Below are 19,981 nucleotides of genomic sequence, written 5' to 3'. Positions count from 1 at the left end.
TTGTCAATGTTCCAATCAAATTCCTCTAAACATATGTCCCACCCTCATAGCTTGTTTGCGTCGGAAATACGTCAAACTACGGAAGTTAGATGATCTCAAACGTCCGTTTCTGTGCGACTTGAAAGAGATTGTGAGTTTAGTCTTTTGTTAACCTGGTTACTGTTAACTCTTTTGGTCTTTGGTTAATGTTAATTTTATGTAATTATAAATGTGTATTTGTAATTATTTTCTTAGTTTTTGTGATCCATTAATCTATTGCTATGTGACAACAAAGGAATAATAACAAATTTAGTAAACAATGCTACCTTGGTTCTATAGCATTTTGTGACTATCTAGGGGATAGTGCACTTGTCCGCCAAAGCCAGTGAAGACAAAGAGTGAAAAGCTTTATTTATAAAAGATGGAGACACAACATAAACAGGCACTTAGTGTGTATTACTGGCAGTGTATCAACATATCCAAAATGTATAGCAAATATACATAGTATAGCAAAAGTGTGATTATGCTTGATCTCTGTTAATGTATGATTTAAAAAAAAAAAAAAACATTATACACTACAAAGACATCTAGAAAGTGTATTGTACTACAAGGAGTGTTTAATTTTTTTTCCCCAAGGGGTTTTATCAACAGGCACAGACCAAAATGCCTCTGGACGCAATTGGATAGACCTACAACCAATCAGAGCAACGGAATATGGGCTAGTCATCGTATCAAATGCATACAGTCTTAGTATTAAACCCGTTCAATATTAGATAAACGGTTGTGATTTGATTGGCCTGCCTGCCCATTTTGTGTTGTGGAAATGTGAATACAGTAGGAGGGCTTCCAGACTGATCCATAGAGAGAAGAGAGCTAACAGGATGTGACATCACGTGATCAGGATGGCAGTGCCAGGCCAGTTCCCAACAACGTGTTTCCAAATAAAATGTCACAAGGTAGCAATAGAATTGCAATGATAGTTGTTGAGCATGATTGTCAAAGCTACTCTCCCACAAAACCTGTCTGGAGAGATGGACGATAAAAATGGAGGATTCTGCTTGAGAATGGATTTCTTTGTCAAAAACCCAAATCTATTGTAACACAGATGAACCCCCATTCATAATAAAAAAAGTAGTTATTTGTGGAATCATCCTAGTTTCTCGTAGGTGACAAATAACTAGTAATTAGTCAACATTTGATAAAAATATTAAATAATTAAATTATGCCTCAAAATATCTCCTGGCATGTACATCACAAATCCCTATAAAAAACATCAGATGGAAAACTATGATATGTATGAATTTTAACTAATTTGCAACAAAGTAGAATATCTTCAATAACAACCCTGAAAGCCATGCATTTGGACAGCTAAGATAACTGGTTATTACCTAAAATAGGCCCAACAGTGATACATTACGGTTGATCCAAATCATATTAGTACTGTGCAAGATAGGTTAAAGCTAAAGTATATTTTGTGGTACTGTTTTACTGCAGAACGGGTAGTATTGAAATGGTGGGAGCCAGAGCTAGTATTCCTGCAGATCAAGAGAGAAGTTTTGCATCCTTTCCACCATGAAGAAGCAGAGCGTTCCAGTGAATCCCAGGATGACCATGAGTAAGAGCTGCCATGTTAGCAGGAGATAACCGCTGTAAAAGAACGCCACCGCAGCAAAGATGGACTGAGAGAAAATGAGAGAAATGAGGAAACCTTTGGGTTATTTCAGAAGATATTAGGTATCAATACAATGTTCAGTTCTTAAAAATTACAACATTATAAATCCATGGTACATGTGCCCTAGTAAACACTCACATAGCCAGCTAGTTAGATCTTATTTGCTTGCCCTGTATTTTGTATTTGCACTGTTTTTGTACTCATTTGCCCTGTCCTGCACCCTGTCCTATGTCATCTGCAACAGTGTATGCCTTAACCTTAGTCAAATTCCTAGTACAGTATGGGTGTACCATATAAATGGCCAATAAAACAGATCTTGAATGGTGAAAATGGATTACACATTCACTACTTCTTCCTAGGCTCATCCTCAGGTAGTTGTTCTTGTCAGGGTTCTTCATTGAGCTCTTAAAATTACCTGAATGAATTTAAAGATGGCGAACGCAGGCGTGCTTTCCTCTGCGTACACACGGCCCAGGATGCTGTACAACTGAGTGTTGAAACAACTGTCCCCAAGACCCAGGAGGAAGCTGCACAGCAGGGCGATGGACACACTAGGAAACGGGTGAGACGTGTTAAAAAGAGAGACCATCCGGTCAGCTAGAACAGGCAATGACCAATAGTACAACTCTATACCTTGGGGTTAGATATGGTGTGTTCTGGGTGCTGGTTTTTATCACAACAGGTGCATCGTCTGGGATGTTGAGGAAGATCAAGTAGAAAGCAATAAAGTGGACGACCATTCCCAGGAACACCACAGAGGTCCGTCTGAACCGGTTGTTCTTGCAGATTAGTCCAAAAACACCTCCACCTGGTTGGAAAATAACTTACAATAACTTACAGTGAAAAAATAATAATAATAAATGGTGGAACAAATTGCAGACTTACCAATTATCTCTCCAACTCCCACTACGATTCCAGAGATCCCAATCAATCCTTTAGATGCTTCTCCAAACTGAGCTGTTGCTCCGATACACGTCCCATACACCCCACTGTAGAAGGACAGCTCCAGACCTGTAGGGGGAGCACCGCTGCTAAAAACCCTTCTAATGGACTAGTGATTTCACCAGACATGAACGTCAGCAGCTCACTCACCGCTGTAAGCCATGCAGCAGCTCAGGAGCAAGATGGTTCTGGTTTTGAGCAGCTGAAAGATTGTTTCTAAGGACAAAGGAAGAACACAAGAAGTTGTAAATAACTAATGAAACATGTGCAACAGGTGTGATGTGCAAAATGTTCGGATGGTGCACAAACATACTGAGTTCTAACTTTGCATCCTTTACAGCAGAGTCTGCTCTTTGCTTATACCTACAAACAAGAGAAGAAATCATTAGCAAGAGGCAAATACTGAATTTCCTTTCTGTATTATGGAAAGGAATCAAGTTCACAGCACGCCATGTATAGAAGTGGCTGCACCGCTTCAAAAATACCCCTGAAACAAACACATCTCAAGTGTAGAGTTAGTTTAAATCTAGTTAAGACTAAGGAATGTTTCTTTACATTGTACGAGTTGAGAGCAGAGACTGCCCCTCCTCCTCCTCGGAGAGCACCTCCTCTGACGGAGGAGTCTTCCTCAAGGCCAGGAAGCTGAGTGTCCCCAACACAGAGGTGACCAGCAGAGCCGTGAAGATGCTCTTCCTGCTCCTGTCTGAGGAGCAAGGATCAAGCTGCTTCACAAATATAATGCACTTAAAACCTTCCCTATGGATTTGTATAACAGAAATAATTTAATTACACATCTCTATTACCTGATGTCTGTAGTTCTATTACCTGATATGTCTGTAGTTCTATTACCTGATATGTCTGTAGTTCTATTACCTGATATGTCTGTAGTTCCATTACCTGATATGTCTGTAGTTCTATTACCTGATATGTCTGTAGTTCTATTACCTGATATGTCTGTAGTTCCATTCCAATCAAAATAAATGTAGAGATTGCCAAACAACATGCTGAAAAAGAAAATCAAATGTCAAAGTGGGGAAATGAATGATATAAAAATCATAAGAGTGTGATAAAGTTATTCAAGGGGTAGTATTTGTTCATTTACATCATTTGTAATTTCATTTAAAGATAGCCTAATCCCAAACCTTGACAAATTAGTGTTAATCCAGTTTTGAGTGCTACTATATAAAAAAAGGTTTAGCACCGAATGTCTGTCATAATATGCTTTGAAGATTATTTCGACTTGTGCTTTTGTGATGCATCCAAAACCACCCCCATACAGGACTAATACTAATGTGACATATTCTACTAAGTAAAATGATTCAAAAGCATCAGTTCCATACAGTAACACACGTAGTAAGTGTAAACAGAGCAGTCGACCAGCCAAACCCACCTGCACTGCAGAAGAGCCCAGAACATCCCAGTGTTCCTGTTAATGGTGGCGGCATCAGAGTTCTCCACTAGGAAGTGCCCTTGAGCCGTCCACAGCACTGCCAGGAAGGAGGACACAAGGAGACAAGGAAATGATTGACAAACAGACATGAACAAAATAAACAACGATGCTTATTGCATTCACTCATTCCAGTCCTCAAAACCAATCTTCATCCAATGCCCGGAAGCAGGGTCATAAAATGGTATCATGCGATAACGAAATGTGTTACGCAAGATATGACCTTTGTTCTGATGGGTCAGTATAAAACATTTATCAAAGACGTCTCAGAATAATGGACTCACAGGCTGCTCCGATGCCGATTAATACTGAGGTGAAGTAAAAGGACCATGTTGATGGTGTGATGAACACAGCTATGTAACCACTAAGGAAAATATGGAAAGAAAATAAAGTGTGTCATATGAGGACAAGATTACTTCAGTCACCTCTAGCACTTAGTGGGTATAATTAATAATGATCATTTCTTGGTACTCACCTGTAAAGAATTCCACTGAAAAACATGGTATAGCGTGGTCCGATTATAGCAACAACAGTTGGAGCAAGTATATTTGAGAAGGAAAAAACTCCATAGATAATTCCAAGGCTGTAAAAAAAAAAAGCAGATACAGTACAGTAATTTGTCATAGCATGTTATTGTCATGTTATTGTCATGTTATTGTCATGTTATACCATATGTGCTATATCTGTCCATCGTCATCATTTCTGGATTGCATTTAAAAAGAAGGTGATATAAGCCTCTTTCAAACCTCACCTGTGATACCCACTTCCAGTGAACGTTTCATTCTCCAAGCTCTTTATCACAGTTTGCTGACAGAAAAAAGAGTTAATGACAGTAGGACAACTTCCCAGTGTGTCCAGCAAGGGGACCGACTAGTGATTCTTCTGTCTGGCATGATAATGTCAAACTTCCCAGTGTGTCCAGCAAGGGGACCGACTAGTGATTCCTCTGTCTGGCATGATAATGTCAAACTTCCCAGTGTGTCCAGCAAGGGGACCGACTAGTGATTCCTCTGTCTGGCATGATAATGTCAAACTTCCCAGTGTGTCCAGCAAGGGGACCGACTAGTGATTCTTCTGTCTCGCATGATAATGTCGCACTAACCGATGGAGCAAATTAGAAGCACGAGAAGCGCCTGACTCGGGCGCACAATCCCCTAGTGACCAGCCTCTGGACATCATGTGAGCTCGCATGCATCTGAGATAAAGAGCTCATATTCACCCATGCCTGTTGCATGCACTGATAAATAAATAGCTCATATTCACCTAGGACTATTGCATGCACTGATAAATAGCTCATATTCACCTATCACTATTGCATGCACTGTTAATAGTCCTAAATTGGACTACATACATTTAAATAAAGTTAATAATAATAAGTTGCCTGGAGGTCCGCCCCCTACCTAACTAAGGTAACGCAATAGTTGGCAGGGATCAGAAACGGGAATAATTTCATGCAAATGTCACTAAAATATTTTGATCTTTACAAAGTCACACAAAATGACGTTTATTTCTCCACTTACTTCAATGTTTCCACAAGTGGTGAAAGCAGTAAAGATGAGCAGAAACCCCACACCCAGGATGACAACGTTGACTGTTCTCAGATCTGCCATAGTAAAGCTTTACCGATACATCCAGAATGAAATTACACGATTCTTCCCACTGTCACACGTGTTGCTCGAATGAGACATTCCCACGTTAACTATCTCCTTATACACGAGTTGAAAAAAGGACATGTAAAATCATAGAAGACCCAAACCACAAGTCATCAACTTCGCTGAAGCCAGATAGTCTGGAAAATCAACTCTCTTTTCACCTTGTTCGCTTAGAGGTTCATAAACACGGCTGTGATAGGACTGCTCGTTTTGACTCAAATGGACAAGAACTTGTCTCATGGACCGTCGACTCCTGCAGAGGGAGCCAACCATGGATGTATTAATAGAATAGAATATTTAATAGATATAATAATAATAGATATTTAATAGATATTTATAGAATAGAAGATGTATAAGATAGGTTGGGTGCCAACCTAACTCAACGGTCTCTGGTGCATCATGCATGTACGTTGTATCACTAACCTCTTGGGCCTAACCTCTTGGGTCTAACCTCTTGGGCCCAGGCCTACCGGCATTCTCACTTATCATTTAAATCTATCTTACTTTAAATCTATATAATATCCATAAACTAATATCGTTCTCTCATTCCACTGTACACACACAAACACGTTGCTCCACTCCTCGATGTATTATGACGGTACACCGCAGGGATACAAAGGCAACCTAAACGAAGTACCCCCTCGATTTAACAAACGCGAAGTACGGAAGCCCTGTAGCCCTCCCTGTTTCCCAGCAGGTTCATATTGTACACAATCATCATGGCGGCCCGGGACGGTGGGTAATCGAGAAAACTCACTTTTATCCGTCCCAACTACATTTAACCTGCTCGATTACATCTTAACACTTAACTAACCGCTGTGTTCAGATAATATTCACACTAATTGCACTTGTCAAGGCGATTATTAGACACTTTGCGCCATAATCCGGTCGTTGTGACGCTAACGTTAGTCAGCCATAATGGGGTTAGCATGCTAGCTGCTAGCTGCTCCTCCAGATTAGAGATTAATCAACAACATATTCTACAGTTACAAGTCTATTAATGTGAATACGGGACCAATACAATGGGACATATGTGAGATGTAGCTAGCTGCCTGTTTTTGACATCTTGCCCTGCTAGCCTGATAGCTGTTAGCTCACTAGCACTAGCATGCTAGCAGTATACTACCAAGGTTAGCCACGGGTTGCTAGCAGGCAAGCTAAGTCATATGTAAATCAAGTTTATTCGTCTTATACACACTTTTAAGTGTGCTAGCCGGTCACCCACTCGATGATTAAATCAGCTAACTGACTAGGGGTCATTTGGATCTGCTGAACCAGCTCAGTCGTGTTTGGGTGTGTTTGTTTAGCTGGAAACAGAAATCTGGAGGAATACAAGGTGTGTGGGTGGTTTAGCTCACTAACTAGCTGTTTAAAGTTTCAGATATGATGTTTGTGATTCCATTTTCCCAGGAAGTGAAGATAGCATAATGGAAACAGAAGCCAAGCTGAAAGAGCCAGAGCCACTGTGTGAAGATGTTGTGAAAGGGCATGAAGCCGAGTCTGAAAGCGCGTCTCAGGCAGATGGGGAACACTCTTCAACTCAGGACCCAACTGTGAGCAATGGAGATGACTCTGACGAGGGGAAGGAGATGGTGGATCTGAAGATCATTTGGAACAAGAATAAATATGACTTGAAAATCCCTTTGGACGGCACTGGTGCCAAGCTTAAGGAGAGGATCCATTCACTCACGGGTAAGAGCAATACTAGCTGAGTGGTTTCAATTTATGTGAGAGAATATGAGACTTGGCTAATTCAACCCACCTCTTGCACGTTTATAGGTCTTCCGCCTTCCATGCAGAAAGTGATGTACAAGGGATTGCTTCCTGAAGATAAGACATTAAGAGAAATCAAAGTAACGAATGGTGCAAAAATAATGGTGGTTGGGTCAACGATAAATGATGTACTAGCTGTGAACACCCCGAAAGAGGTCGTTCAGCAGGAAGTTAAAGCAGAAGAAAACAAAAAAGAACCTTTGTGTCAGCAAAAGGTAAGGCTAATTCTTTCATATTGCAATGTGAATGAGCCTACTGGTGGGCCTTGGCTATGTGTTAAATGACCGTCCACGAAACACAGCAGGAGACTGACCGGCTGGAAAACTGCCAATGTGTTGCCACGTCTGGACTAATCTTTGGCAGATTCAACGTGTAATATTTCAAAAATGGAACTCCCAAGATTTTTTGAGATATCATCAATGCTGAGTCAATAAGATGTTTCTAGCTCAGCGCCACTTGCAGTCAAGTATTTCCTAAGCTAACAGAGTAACCTGAAACTGCAATTCTTGCTTTTGAAAATCATTGCTCAATTGTTAAGTAATGCAAAACGCCAGGCTCCATTTGCCATGCAGACTCGGTACGAACTGAGCTGACCACACCCGTCCACATGGCCATCTTTGTGTCCGTGGGAAAATACCATTTTGACAGATGGGTTGGCAGTCGGTCTGTGTTGGGTAGGCGGTCGGGTCTGTGTTGGTTAGGCAGTCGGGTCTGTGTTGGGTAGGCAGTCGGGTCTGTGTTGGGTAGGCAGTCGGGTCTGTGTTGGGTAGGCAGTCGGTCTGTGTTGGGTAGGCAGTCGGGTCTGTGTTGGGTAGGCAGTCGGGTCTGTGTTGGGTAGGCAGTCGGGTCTGTGTTGGGTGCAGTCTTTTTGTTGTGTCCTGGGCTTAAGATTTGTTTAATACAACTTCTGTTGTGTTGTTTTTCAGCAACATAGAAAGGTTTTGGACAAAGGTAAACCAGAAGACATCCTGCCATCTGTAAAAGGAACAAAGGTAAGTCGGTCACCGTGCTCAGGGAACCTTCAAACCTCTTAACATTTACTCACTATCTTGATACACTTTGGATGTTGCATTATTACTTATTTTTTTTACCTTTATCCCATGGACTAAAATGTCACTGTTCAACAGGACAAGGTCCTGCATTGCTAAGGAAAGAATGCTTTGATTAGCTGTTGTGTTGGTATTTTCTGCCCAGCTGTTAGAGCTGGACCGTATGGCAGACTGAGGAGGGTCTAATCTAGGAGAGCAGTCTGAGGAGGGTCTAATCTAGCAGAGCAGTCTGAGGAGGACCTAATCTAGTAGAGCAGACAGGAGGATCTAATCTAGCAGAGCAGTCTGAGGAGGATCTAGCAGAGCAGTCTGAGGGGGACCTAATCTAGCAGAGCAGTCTGAGGAGGGTCTAATCTAGCAGAGCAGACAGGAGGATCTAATCTAGCAGAGCAGTCTGAGGAGGATCTAATCTAGCAGAGCAGACTGAGGAGGGTCTAATCTAGCAGAGCAGTCTGAGGAGGATCTAATCTAGCAGAGCAGTCTGAGGAGGATCTAATCTAGCAGAGCAGACTGAGGAGGATCTAATCTAGCAGAGCAGACTGAGGAGGGTCTAATCTAGCAGAGCAGACTGAGGAGGGTCTAATCTAGCAGAGCAGTCTGAGGAGGATCTAATCTAGCAGAGCAGATTGAGGAGGATCTAATCTAGCAGAGCAGACTGAGGAGGATCTAATCTAGAAGAGCAGACTGAGGAGGATCTAATCTAGCAGAGCAGACAGAGGAGGGTCTAATCTAGCAGAGCAGTCTGAGGAGGATCTAATCTAGCAGAGCAGACTGAGGAGGGTCTAATCTAGCAGAGCAGACTGAGGAGGGTCTAATCTAGCAGAGCAGTCTGAGGAGGGTCTAATCTAGCAGAGCAGTCTGAGGAGGATCTAATCTAGCAGAGCAGACTGAGGAGGATCTAATCTAGCAGAGCAGTCTGAGGAGGATCTAATCTAGCAGAGCAGTCTGAGGAGGATCTAATCTAGCAGAGCAGTCTGAGGAGGATCTAATCTAGCAGAGCAGTCTGAGGAGGATCTAATCTAGCAGAGCAGTCTGAGGAGGATCTAATCTAGCAGAGCAGTCTGAGGAGGGTCTAATCTAGCAGAGCAGTCTGAGGAGGATCTAATCTAGCAGAGCAGACTGAGGAGGATCTAATCTAGCAGAGCAGTCTGAGGAGGGTCTAATCTAGCAGAGCAGTCTGTTGGCAGACTGACAGACTGAGGAGGATCTAGCAGAGCAGTCTCTGTGAATCATTCTCTTGTTCTTCCACTAATGACCAGCGAGCGGTCTCTCATGTGTTGAACAGGAACGCTTACCAACAGTGCCTTTATCCGGAATGTACAACAAATCCGGTGGAAAAGTTCGCCTCACCTTCAAACTGGAGCAAGATCAGCTGTGGATCGGAACTAAGGGTGAGATGACGCGCTGGTTTGTTGAGCTCTACTGATAAAAAGAATAGTTTAATGCCAAGTCTTATTTGTGTTTGTTCTCTCTCACAGAGAGGACAGAGAAAGTCCCAATGGGCTCCATAAAAAATGTGGTGACTGAACCGATTGAAGGCCACGAGGACTATCACATGATGGTAATATGTTGCCTTGCAGCTAATTGCTCAAACCATGATGTCAGTTTAAATTTGAAGTGTTTTTTGTCAACAGAGGAGAGGAGACGTGCCAAAGTAGCCTCACTATGATAAACAGAGAGAGGCAAACAATGAATAATTAATTGCAAAAGGCCCAAACAGGCAACCACTTTGTTTGAATATGAAAATGTATAGATAGGGTTATGTTTAATTACATATCATGCTACTTGCAAGTGCTTATGAACAGTGGAAATATTGTAGTTTCACAACTAAGACCGTCTTTATGAGCCAACGTTCTGCTTCTGTCCGCTGAGCTCTCTGGCACAGTCACCAGAGGAGCTGTATGAACAGTCGGGTGAAGAGGGAACACATTTCCCCCGGAGGAAGCCCTTAACTCAGCCATGTTCTTTCAATAAAGTTATGCCCCCCAGTTTGGATACCAGTGCTGACTTGCAACATCGAAGGTCACCTCATCAAAGCTTTATTTAGGATTTTCGTTATCAACAAAACTAGATGCTAATTGTACTGGCAAAATTTTGTCTGTGCACGAACAGATCTCTCTTGAGCTTTCCCAGACTGGTCCATGTAGAGAAATAGAATGTGACCTTGCGAGATCATGATCGTTTTATGAGGCCAGAAATATTTAGGATTCTGGTCAAACTATTCTGTCAGTTTTGAATCTCAGACTCAATACAGCAACATTAAAATGTGATAAAAATGTTTAAGTTGTAGTATACATCTCAATGTATGGAAACTGAAAGAATGTCCAAGGCACGCTGTGGTTGATTTTAAAAAGCCTTTATTGTTCTGTGGCTGTGAGACACCAACGCGTTTCTGCTCCTTAAACGAGAGAATGTTTGATGTCTTGTTTTCTGTCCCCTCGCTCTCAACAGGCGTTCCAGTTGGGTCCAACAGAAGCGTCTCAGTATTGGGTCTACTGGGTGCCTGTACAGTTTGTTGATGCAATCAAAGACACAGTCCTTGGGAAGTGGCAGTATTTTTAATGTGCCTCTATTATTGACATTGAAAACTGGGATCGAGAAGAGGAGAACATGAACATGGAAACTGGAGAAAGCATTGAAACCGGAGGAGCTTAAATATTGAAGCATATTCAAAAGCAAACTGAAGGATTCCTATGGACTAATCATATTCTTTTGGGTTATCAGTGCACTAAGCAGCAGCATTATATTTCTCAGCCCAATTTCCTCATTCAAGTTTTTGAGCAACCCCAAGGAAAACAATGAAACAATTGTACAGAGATTGCTAATGCTTTTCCCCAGTTATTCTTAAAGAAATAAAACTTATTTAATGAAAGTAATGAACTTGGAAATGTTTATGTAATCTTTGTTCATCATAATGCACACCTAATAGGCATCTTGAAAAGAATAGTTATTGCCAACTTAACACGTTTGATACCTGTCTTTTCTGAGGTACTGTGCACCATGTAATCACCATGTAATCTAGCAGCTTTGTAAAGACTGAGGTCGGATATCTTTTACTATGAGATAAAGAAAAGGCCCTCTGAAGGGCTGGGATGGTGGAGTTGCTCGGGGAGCTGAATCTCATTACCTCACATCATGCAGAGGTAATATATCTGAGGAACCACATGGTTCTAATGTGCTCTAGTTTTGGTGAGGGAACATGCCCTCAGACGGCCACTGTGCATGAATGTTCACAACTGAGTTGTCAAGAAAGGTATCAAAAGTAGAATTGGATAAGAACTTGAAACAGACACATTTACAACACTGTCAGCTGAAACATGAATTATAAAATGTCCTGAAATATAAACGCGCAATCAAAAAGCTCACTCAGACCATCCAGACAGATATCACACACACTAAACTCAACAGCTGTAAAAACGGATGACCACAAGGTGGCGCCCCAGTGCAGTGCGCTGATATTGTGCCCCAGAGTCCAGGAAGTTATACTTCACATCCGAAGCCTAAGCTTTGACACAATATTTCCCAACCATAACCTTGATGACCAGTTAAAATTATATTTTAGCAAATAAAATTGATGACCAATTAAAATTATATTTCCTCCTATGGGGATCATTAAAGGTCATATCTATGACAAATCAGTTAATATTGAAACAACTTTGATATCAAATATTTTTTTAGCATGAAAGTTCTGCTAGCTTTAATTGGTGTAATCAGCTTTTAAAATCAAGGTTAATCTCAGGTATTTGCACCTCCTGCATGTTTACATCAGAGATGCTGGGAGGGTCAAGTTGTCCCGGCAGTGAAAGTGGAGGCTAACGGGACAGAAGTGTCAAACCTCTTTGCAAAAGTGAGACATGCTAGTATTTCCTACTCCCACATTTCACCCCAATCACACACACATCTGCATGCATGTACACACACACACACACACACACACACACACACACCATATTTCACCCCAATCTGACACAAATACGCACAAACACCACACACTCATACATGCACACATACTCGCTTGCACACCGACACATACAGACACACACACATATTTCAGAGAGACAGATGGACACCCACGGAGACAGAGACAGATCAAAGAGAGATACAGAGACACAAACACAAAGAGAGACAGACAGAGAGCTGGAGACATAAGGGAGAGATGACCTGCCATAACCTCCCATGAGGGGCCGCCAGTGGAACAATGCTTTACTGTAATCAGACAGGAACATGGGCTCAGGTGTGGTTTGGGGAATGTGCTCCTACTTGACCAGTTTCACGCACAATGGAAACCAGGAACTCTCCAGGAACCAGGAACTCTGTGGAATTCTCCACTGTATTGGTGTTTTGAGACTCCCTTGTCACGCAACGTGTGAATGCAATACGTCAGTTGAGTGGTGTCCGCAATGTGTTTGCAACATCGTACATTTTAGAATTGGAATATTGGAATATATTTGGAATATTTTCTGAGCTGTACTTTTTGTTCAGTGTTGTTGGGACAGAAATAAAATTAATTTGTAGGTATGCAACAATAGGCTCTGTGCACCAGCTTCACTACTTCCTGAAAGTCACTTGGCATTCTTATTTCCTGTCCTATATGATTGGATTAAGTGATTAATCAGGTGTGCGCTGGGTCTGCCGCACACCTGATTAATCACTTAATCCAATCATATAGAACAGGAAATAAAGATTCCAAGTGACTTTCAGGAAGTAGTGGAGCTGGTGCACAGAGCCTATTCTTTATCCAGTTGTGACCTTTATTTTGAAAATCCAGCGAAGACGCTTGGATCACATCCGGGTCCCGGGTTGGGTTGAGTAGTAAACGCGCGCTGCTGTGTTTGAGCTCCAGGAAGATGGATGATGGCAAAGAAAAACACTCTGGGGATAAAAAACAAGGTCCTCCAATCAAAGTTCTTTCGAGTCAACTTAGAGAGGGCAGATGTAAGGTTTCCCATGGAAAAACGGAATGCATTATAAAAAGACTGGGACAAGGAAAAGACATCCCGGTGTCCACGGTCTGGATGCAAGGAACTGTGCTCAAGGTTCATTTGGACAAATCACTGCTCATTCTGGACGAGACGGGGACTTTTGTCGTCAATGGAGCCGCAGATATACCTCAGGGAGAACCATTTTTATGTGAAGGTGAAAATGTATTATTTAAACACCACTAATGTGAAAACGAATATTTCTACTAGTTGCTGTATCCACTTTTTAGTCACCACTACCCCCGTGTGTGTAGACTAATGCAAATCAATTCCATTATCCCCTTAATCCTTCAAGCAAGTATGTTGTCACTTCTTTGTGTAGGTAGTGAGATGGTGTGTAGGTAGTGAGATGGTGTGTAGGTAGTGAGATGGTGTGTAGGTAGTGAGATGGTGTGTAGGTAGTGAGATGGTGTGTAGGTAGTGAGATGGTGTGTAGGTAGTGAGATGGTGTGTAGGTAGTGAGATGGTGTGTAGGTAGTGAGATGGTGTGTAGGTAGTGAGATGGTGTGTAGGTAGTGAGATGGTGTGTAGGTAAATGCAGATCAGTTCAATGATCCCCCCTAATCTTTCAGGCAGGTATGTCATGGTGATGGGGGTCATTTTCAGGCAGGTATGTCATGGTGATGGAGGTCATTCTAATCTTTCAGGCACGTATGTGATGGTGATGGGGGTCATTCAAGCGCTCTCCCCAGAACCTGCTCTACGCGCGGTGAAGATGGCCAACCTTTCTGGACACGCGGAGATGCACCGAAGAATGTGGAGGTTTGAGGTGGAGGACCTTCAGAACACTCTTAGGACTACATAATGATGGCCTGGTTGGGTTGCCTGAATGCCAAGCAGTGTGTGTGTGTGTGTGTTTGAATAGTGTCATCTCATTATTCCCAGACACATAACAGCTCCTGAGATATCGACATTAAAGTGTAGGTAGCTATATACGTACAAAGTATTGCAGAGCCAAAAGATACAATCGTTTATTTGTGCTTAGAATGTTTAACAGTGCTTGATAATACAATCTTAATAAAAATATGCAACTATATTTCTGAATAAATGTACAGTAAATGTAAAAAATAAATCTCATGATAGCCTATCACTTCCTGTCTTCCCGTTTATTTCTCACAAACATCACTTACTCAATTTTAAAGGTGCATGCAAAAGAGCCTTATATTACTAGCTTTTATTAACAAGGAAAATATACCTGGACAACACAATTGCTTGTCTCCTTGATGTTTTTAATTACAAAATGGGGAGACGTGGCGTACTTGTTACTTGTGGCAAGTTGGAAACTCAACAATTGCAACTTTCAAAGTCGTTTGTAGATCCCAAGGACATTGTTGCAGTTGGGACACCGATGTGTCACATCTTTCAAACCATCCAGACAGAAAGGAATCAGGCAACATCCATAGACACAACTACAAAGATAGAAGAGTGCATTATGCATACAGTATTTACATCTCATGACAAATTGAATAATATAGCAGTGCTTTGGACTTAAAGCTCACTAAAGTAAAGCAGGGGGACTCGTGGATTATTAACCCTACCCGAAAATGAACAGGCCAGCGCAAGTGAGCCAGGCCATAGTTCCAGAGATGTGTTCCAAGCGACTGACAACCGATTGGGCGCATGCAGGGCAGTGCACGTGCACCGGAAGATCCCCGAACGCCACGCCCGGCTGCACGTAAATGGTCTGAACTGAGACTAAGGAACAAAGAGTGTTAAAACATTCACCAGATACATCTGAAGCTTACAATGTGTAGCCTAAAGGTGTTTGTAACTGGTCACCAACCCAACTAGCTCAGGGCCAGGGCCCACATATTATTCAGATGTAAATGTATAACAGGCCTACTATGTAGTTCAAGAAGATAGACCATGAGAAGCTTTGTAAACAAAAACATGACAAGTCCAGGCGATGTAAGGAGGATTACCTATTGGATTGATAGGACTGTGAGCTGGTGGTGGAGGGTATACTTGACTATGCACTGGTGGTGGGTATGGCAGGTATGCAGTCTTGGCGTAGGCCGGAGGGAGCCCAGGACCCTGTGTATACACGGGACCTATGAGCCCAGGACCCTGTGTATACACGGGACTTATGGCCTCTTCATATGAGGGTGGCTGAAGGGGGTCCATGGGTCCAGCTGTCTCCATCGGGGGCGCACTTGCCATGTTTACAAGCTACAGTCACAAGATTTACAAGAGAAACAAATAACCTGTATGTATCAACAAATGCAACTTTATGAGTGAGACTACTAGGCCATAAGGTCTATATATATATCCTGTTTGTCCATAGCAAATAGCCTACCCAGAGGCTATATAGGCTCTGTGCACCAGCTCCACAACTTCCTGAAAGTCACTTGGCTTCTTTATTTCCTGTCCTATATGATTGGATTAAGTGATTAATCAGATGTGAGGCAGAACCAGCGCACACCTGATTGATCACTTAATCCAATCATATAGGACAGGAAATAAAGAGGCCAAGTGACTTTCAGGAAGTAGTGGAGCTGGTGCACAGAGCCTATAGAGCCTACAGGTCAAAGCTTGACTCCTCACAAACATGACCTGTCAGATGACGTAACTGGTTCCTAGCTACGGTAGTTCACGTCCTGTTCCAACTAACTAGCAATTACCATGAGCTAACGTGAGCTAGTGACCAGAGAGCAATAGAAACATGCTTTATCTTGTAATAGTTAAACAAATCTTGCAACTTGCCTCAGGTCCCAGTCGAGGAATACTTTACTTTCGGTTCTGGACAGGTGTCTCTTCTCTAGACACAAACACGATCAGGCCACAGGGAGAATATCCTCTCTCTTGCTTCTCAAAACTCATTGGATGAGGACACAGATGTACATTTCTATATTGATCGTATTTTTCCTTAAAACGAATTAGAAACGTATATCTTAACACGACTGAATTATCGAGCTACTTGGCTAATCCGCTAAGTGTTGCCTTCATGCTTGGCTTGGCTAAAGAGTATAGAATGCCAAGAGGGGACACTTAGGTAGGTTTTGGCTTCGGCCTGAAGAGGGCGCTCGCGTAGCGTTTCCGCCATTATGGACTGTCATCTGCTGCCCAATTCATCCAGTAAGATCAACATGAAGACTACAAATCAGCTGTGGAAAAAACGAAAACAGTGTTCTGCAATAAATGTCCAGAGCTGTCAGAGTACATGTCCAGAGCTGTCAGAGTACATGTCCAGAGCTGTAAGAGTACATGTCCAGAGCTGTCAGAGTACATGTCCAGAGCTGTCAGAGTACATGTCCAGAGCTGTAAGAGTACATGTCCAGAGCTGTCAGAGTACATGTCCAGAGCTGTCAGAGGACATGTCCAGAGCTGTCAGAGTACATGTTCAGAGCTGTCAGAGGACATGTCCAGAGCTGTCAGAGTACATGTCCAGAGCTGTCAGAGTACATGTCCAGAGCTGTCAGAGTACATGTCCAGAGCTGTCAGAGTACATGTCCAGAGCGGTCAGAGTACATGTCCAGAGTACATGTCCAGAGCTGTCAGAGTACATGTCCAGAGTACATGTCCAGAGCTGTCAGAGTACATGTCCAGAGCTGTCAGAGTACATGTCCAGAGCTGTCAGAGTACATGTCCAGAGCTGTCAGAGTACATGTCCAGAGCTGTCAGAGTACATGTCCAGAGCTGTCAGAGTGCATGTCCAGAGCTGTCAGAGTACATGTCCAGAGCTGTCAGAGTACATGTCCAGAGCTGTCAGAGTACATGTCCAGAGCTGTCAGAGTACATGTCCAGAGCTTGCCTTTCAGCTGTTCCCCAAAGATTCTGACAGGTAATTGTTTGTTTAACATGTTCACAAAAGTGTAGAAATTGAAATTTACTGTGGCTGTCAATGCTAGCTACGTTAGCTAGATAGCTAACCAATGGTAGCTGTTCACAAAAGATCCTGACAGGTAATTGTTTAACTTGTTTACAAAAGTGTAGAAATGGGATTCGACTAGACCAGTCAGTGCTAGATATACAGTTAGCCAGTATTGCTACTGTAATACAGATTACAGATCCTGCTAGTTTACTGTTAACCATTGTAAACTAGCAGGAATGACTTCGTGTTGATGTGGTTTTTATCTGTCCTGTACACAGAAAGGCATCACATCACAGCCATATACAGATGGACAAGATGGTCCCAGGCGACTCTGCTCAGTCTTTTCTTTCAAACATAAGTAATGCAATGTAATAGTTTATATTTTGTTTGTGTTTTTCAGGTCATGGTGGTCATGGTGACAGCTCTGACTCTAGTTTGAGTGTGAATACCCGGCTGTGGCTACTGGTCTGAGCTGGTCAGAGACGAGCACCTGAGAGTGGATCTGGGTGGTCAGGGAGAGAGCTGATCCAGGACCAGCTATCCAGGATATCAGGTGAGAGGTGTGACATGTCTGGATAATTATGACTTAAGATGAGCCCCCTGAGGATCCTCTACAGCAGGGCTATTCAGCTAAACAGAAGTGACCATGATGGGAATGTACTAGTTTACATAGTATATATAGGTAGTAAAGTTGTATAGAAGTATAGTAAAGAGTGTAATAGATGTCCCTGATGATCCACGGTACACATTTCTGAGTACACAGTACACTGATCACAACCTAGGAGAAACAGGCCTTGAAGTGCTCAGTCTTTGATCTAATCACAGCCCTGGAAAATAACGTTTGAAAAAGCCTCACCTCAGTTATACACACAGCTGGGTTGTGGGGGGGTATTTACCAGTAGGGTGAAGGTTGTGAGTGAGTGCAACAGAGTGGTGTGTGACAGGAGGAAGCTAGCAGTGCAGCACAATTTGCACAATAAACTTCACAGTCCAAAACGGCGGCAGCCCAGCTCAGCAGATGGGCGTATTGGGTGCCATAGCAGAATTAATGGAGTGGTTTCTCTTGGCATTCCATACTCTTTGGTTTGGTTTTCCCTGTGTACGGAAGTGATGATGTTCCCTTTTTCTCGTGACCCGAGTTTAAAATGTCATCCAAAGCTTGACCCGCAGCGCCCTCTAGTGTGTGGGCTTGTGTCCCGTTAACCCTTTTAACCCTGAAAGTACAGTGCCAACATTCAGAATATTAATCAGATTTTCCCTATATTACTAGAAAGCGCAGTTTCTCAGTTTTCAGGAAGTGTTGGATTTTATTTATTTTTCCTGTGACGTGGTTGTATTCAAAGGGTTATGAATATTGAACAGCAAGAGATGGCATATCCGTCATAAATTGTCACTGTAAAACTATAGGCTAATTACTAACCCTAAAACTATTATATAGTACTACTACTACTAATAATAATAATAATAATAATGAACTAATATTCACAAACCCTTGCATGGATTAAATACTAATACATTTGTAGTGGGTATTGTAGTTTTTGTCAGTTTCAAATTACGGCTCAAGGATAAAGACACGAACGCTGATCTTGCCCAACTTCGGGGCATCGCATGCATATTATGGAACGTAGTCCACGCTCACTCTGTTTTAGGGGTCCCATGTGGAACCCTAGCCCTCCTGTGGGGACATGCACGTGGGCTAGTTCAGCATTTTGGGTTGTAAATGAGGCTCTATGTCCAAAATTCTGAACTACTCCTTTAATATGAAGTGGCCAAGAACTATGTTTATTACACTAACAGTAGCCCATTAGAAAGGTTAACTTTAACAATTGTCAATGTTACAAAAGTTTGGGAAAGATATAGAAATATGAGTAAGGTTAATGATCATTTTCATGATTTAGGCCAATGTAAGAAAATGACAATGTAGTCCCTAGTTGAAGGCCTCTTGGGTGATCTTCCCTCCTCCGTTCCCTACAATGGCTTCCTGTAGCGCTCAGATCCAGTTTAAAACTCTGGTACAGCCTACAGGGCAGTGAAAGGAACAGCCCCCTCCTACCTCCAGGCCATGGTCAAACCCTACACCCCCTCCTACCTCCAGGCCATGGTCAAACCCTACACCCCCTCCCGACCGCTACGCTCTGCTACCTCGGGGAGATTGGGTGCCCCGTCACTCCGAGACCCCTGCGGTCGATGGACACGGTCACGGCTCTTCTCTGTCCTGACCCCACGGTCACGGCTCTTCTCTGTCCTGACCCCACGGTCACGGCTCTTCTCTGTCCTGACCCCACGGTCACGGCTCTTCTCTGTCCTGGCCCCACGGTCACGGCTCTTCTCTGTCCTGACCCCACGGTCACGGCTCTTCTCTGTCCTGACCCCACGGTCACGGCTCTTCTCTGTCCTGACCCCACGGTCACGGCTCTTCTCTGTCCTGACCCCACGGTCACGGCTCTTCTCTGTCCTGACCCCACGGTCACGGCTCTTCTCTGTCCTGGCCCCGCAGTGGTGGAACGAACTGCCCACTGACGTCAGGACAGCAGAGTCGCTGCCCATCTTTCACCGCAGGCTCAAAACTTATCTCTTCCAGAAGTACTACCATGATCCTCCCTCTAAAGAACCTATTGTATTTTGAGACTGCTATTCTTGCACTTTGCCTTCAGCACTAGATTATGCTCTTAGTCAC

General features: G+C 42.9%; 4 protein-coding genes across 4 annotated transcripts; 2 read left to right on the top strand and 2 right to left on the bottom strand.

Moving 5' to 3' along the window:
* Window positions 1-607: 607 nt before the first annotated feature.
* LOC311308917 (UNC93-like protein MFSD11) lies at window positions 608-5,761 on the bottom strand. The gene is made up of 13 exons (XM_084438000.1): window positions 5,561-5,761; window positions 4,792-4,847; window positions 4,516-4,623; window positions 4,325-4,404; window positions 3,984-4,080; window positions 3,539-3,597; window positions 3,149-3,296; window positions 2,907-2,956; window positions 2,744-2,809; window positions 2,537-2,662; window positions 2,285-2,459; window positions 2,067-2,202; window positions 608-1,658 (listed from the first exon to the last, which is right to left on the bottom strand). Exons 1-13 carry the CDS (start codon window positions 5,648-5,650, stop codon window positions 1,506-1,508), a joined length of 1,344 nt encoding a protein of 447 aa, XP_084294126.1. The 5' UTR covers window positions 5,651-5,761; the 3' UTR covers window positions 608-1,505.
* Window positions 5,762-6,390: 629 nt separating this feature from the next.
* On the top strand, window positions 6,391-11,347 carry ubfd1 (ubiquitin family domain containing 1). The gene is made up of 7 exons (XM_084438093.1): window positions 6,391-6,427; window positions 7,103-7,384; window positions 7,472-7,680; window positions 8,392-8,457; window positions 9,800-9,905; window positions 9,993-10,075; window positions 10,966-11,347. Exons 1-7 carry the CDS (start codon window positions 6,412-6,414, stop codon window positions 11,074-11,076), a joined length of 873 nt encoding a protein of 290 aa, XP_084294219.1. The 5' UTR covers window positions 6,391-6,411; the 3' UTR covers window positions 11,077-11,347.
* Window positions 11,348-13,361: 2,014 nt separating this feature from the next.
* rmi2 (RecQ mediated genome instability 2) lies at window positions 13,362-14,306 on the top strand (the record flags this gene model as incomplete). Its single annotated transcript, XM_084439150.1, has 2 exons — window positions 13,362-13,650; window positions 14,141-14,306. 2 exons carry the CDS (start codon window positions 13,362-13,364, stop codon window positions 14,296-14,298), a joined length of 447 nt encoding a protein of 148 aa, XP_084295276.1. The 3' UTR covers window positions 14,299-14,306.
* Window positions 14,307-14,456: 150 nt separating this feature from the next.
* litaf (lipopolysaccharide-induced TNF factor) lies at window positions 14,457-16,434 on the bottom strand. Its single transcript, XM_084437661.1, has 4 exons — window positions 16,197-16,434; window positions 15,416-15,662; window positions 15,032-15,188; window positions 14,457-14,902 (listed from the first exon to the last, which is right to left on the bottom strand). Exons 2-4 carry the CDS (start codon window positions 15,651-15,653, stop codon window positions 14,794-14,796), a joined length of 504 nt encoding a protein of 167 aa, XP_084293787.1. The 5' UTR covers window positions 15,654-15,662; window positions 16,197-16,434; the 3' UTR covers window positions 14,457-14,793.
* Window positions 16,435-19,981: the final 3,547 nt, after the last annotated feature.

The sequence above is a fragment of the Borostomias antarcticus genome (assembly GCF_949987555.1).
Source record: "Borostomias antarcticus genome assembly, chromosome: 5".
NCBI lineage: Eukaryota > Metazoa > Chordata > Actinopteri > Stomiiformes > Stomiidae > Borostomias > Borostomias antarcticus.
The sequence above is the reverse complement of the archived record's forward strand: the minus strand, read 5'-3'. Positions and strand labels throughout refer to the sequence as shown.

Bases quoted from the DNA above. Each gene is read 5' to 3' on its own strand.
- litaf (XM_084437661.1), bottom strand. From the start codon at position 15,653: ATGGCAAGTGCGCCCCCGATGGAGACAGCTGGACCCATGGACCCCCTT. The intron at 15,189-15,415 runs GTAATCCTCCTT...TTTGTTCCTTAG, and splicing joins CAGTCCTATCAATCCAATAG to TCTCAGTTCAGACCATTTAC. The intron at 14,903-15,031 runs GTAGGGTTAATA...CTATCTTTGTAG, and splicing joins GCTGGCCTGTTCATTTTCGG to TTGTGTCTATGGATGTTGCC.
- ubfd1 (XM_084438093.1), top strand. The intron at 8,458-9,799 runs GTAAGTCGGTCA...TGTGTTGAACAG, and splicing joins CATCTGTAAAAGGAACAAAG to GAACGCTTACCAACAGTGCC. The intron at 9,906-9,992 runs GTGAGATGACGC...TCTCTCTCACAG, and splicing joins GCTGTGGATCGGAACTAAGG to AGAGGACAGAGAAAGTCCCA.
- LOC311308917 (XM_084438000.1), bottom strand. From the start codon at position 5,650: ATGGCAGATCTGAGAACAGTCAACGTTGTCATCCTGGGTGTGGGGTTT. The intron at 2,957-3,148 runs GTAAAGAAACAT...TCTTGTTTGTAG, and splicing joins CTGCTCTCAACTCGTACAAT to GTATAAGCAAAGAGCAGACT. The intron at 1,659-2,066 runs GTAATTTTAAGA...ATTTTCTCTCAG, and splicing joins CCATCTTTAAATTCATTCAG to TCCATCTTTGCTGCGGTGGC.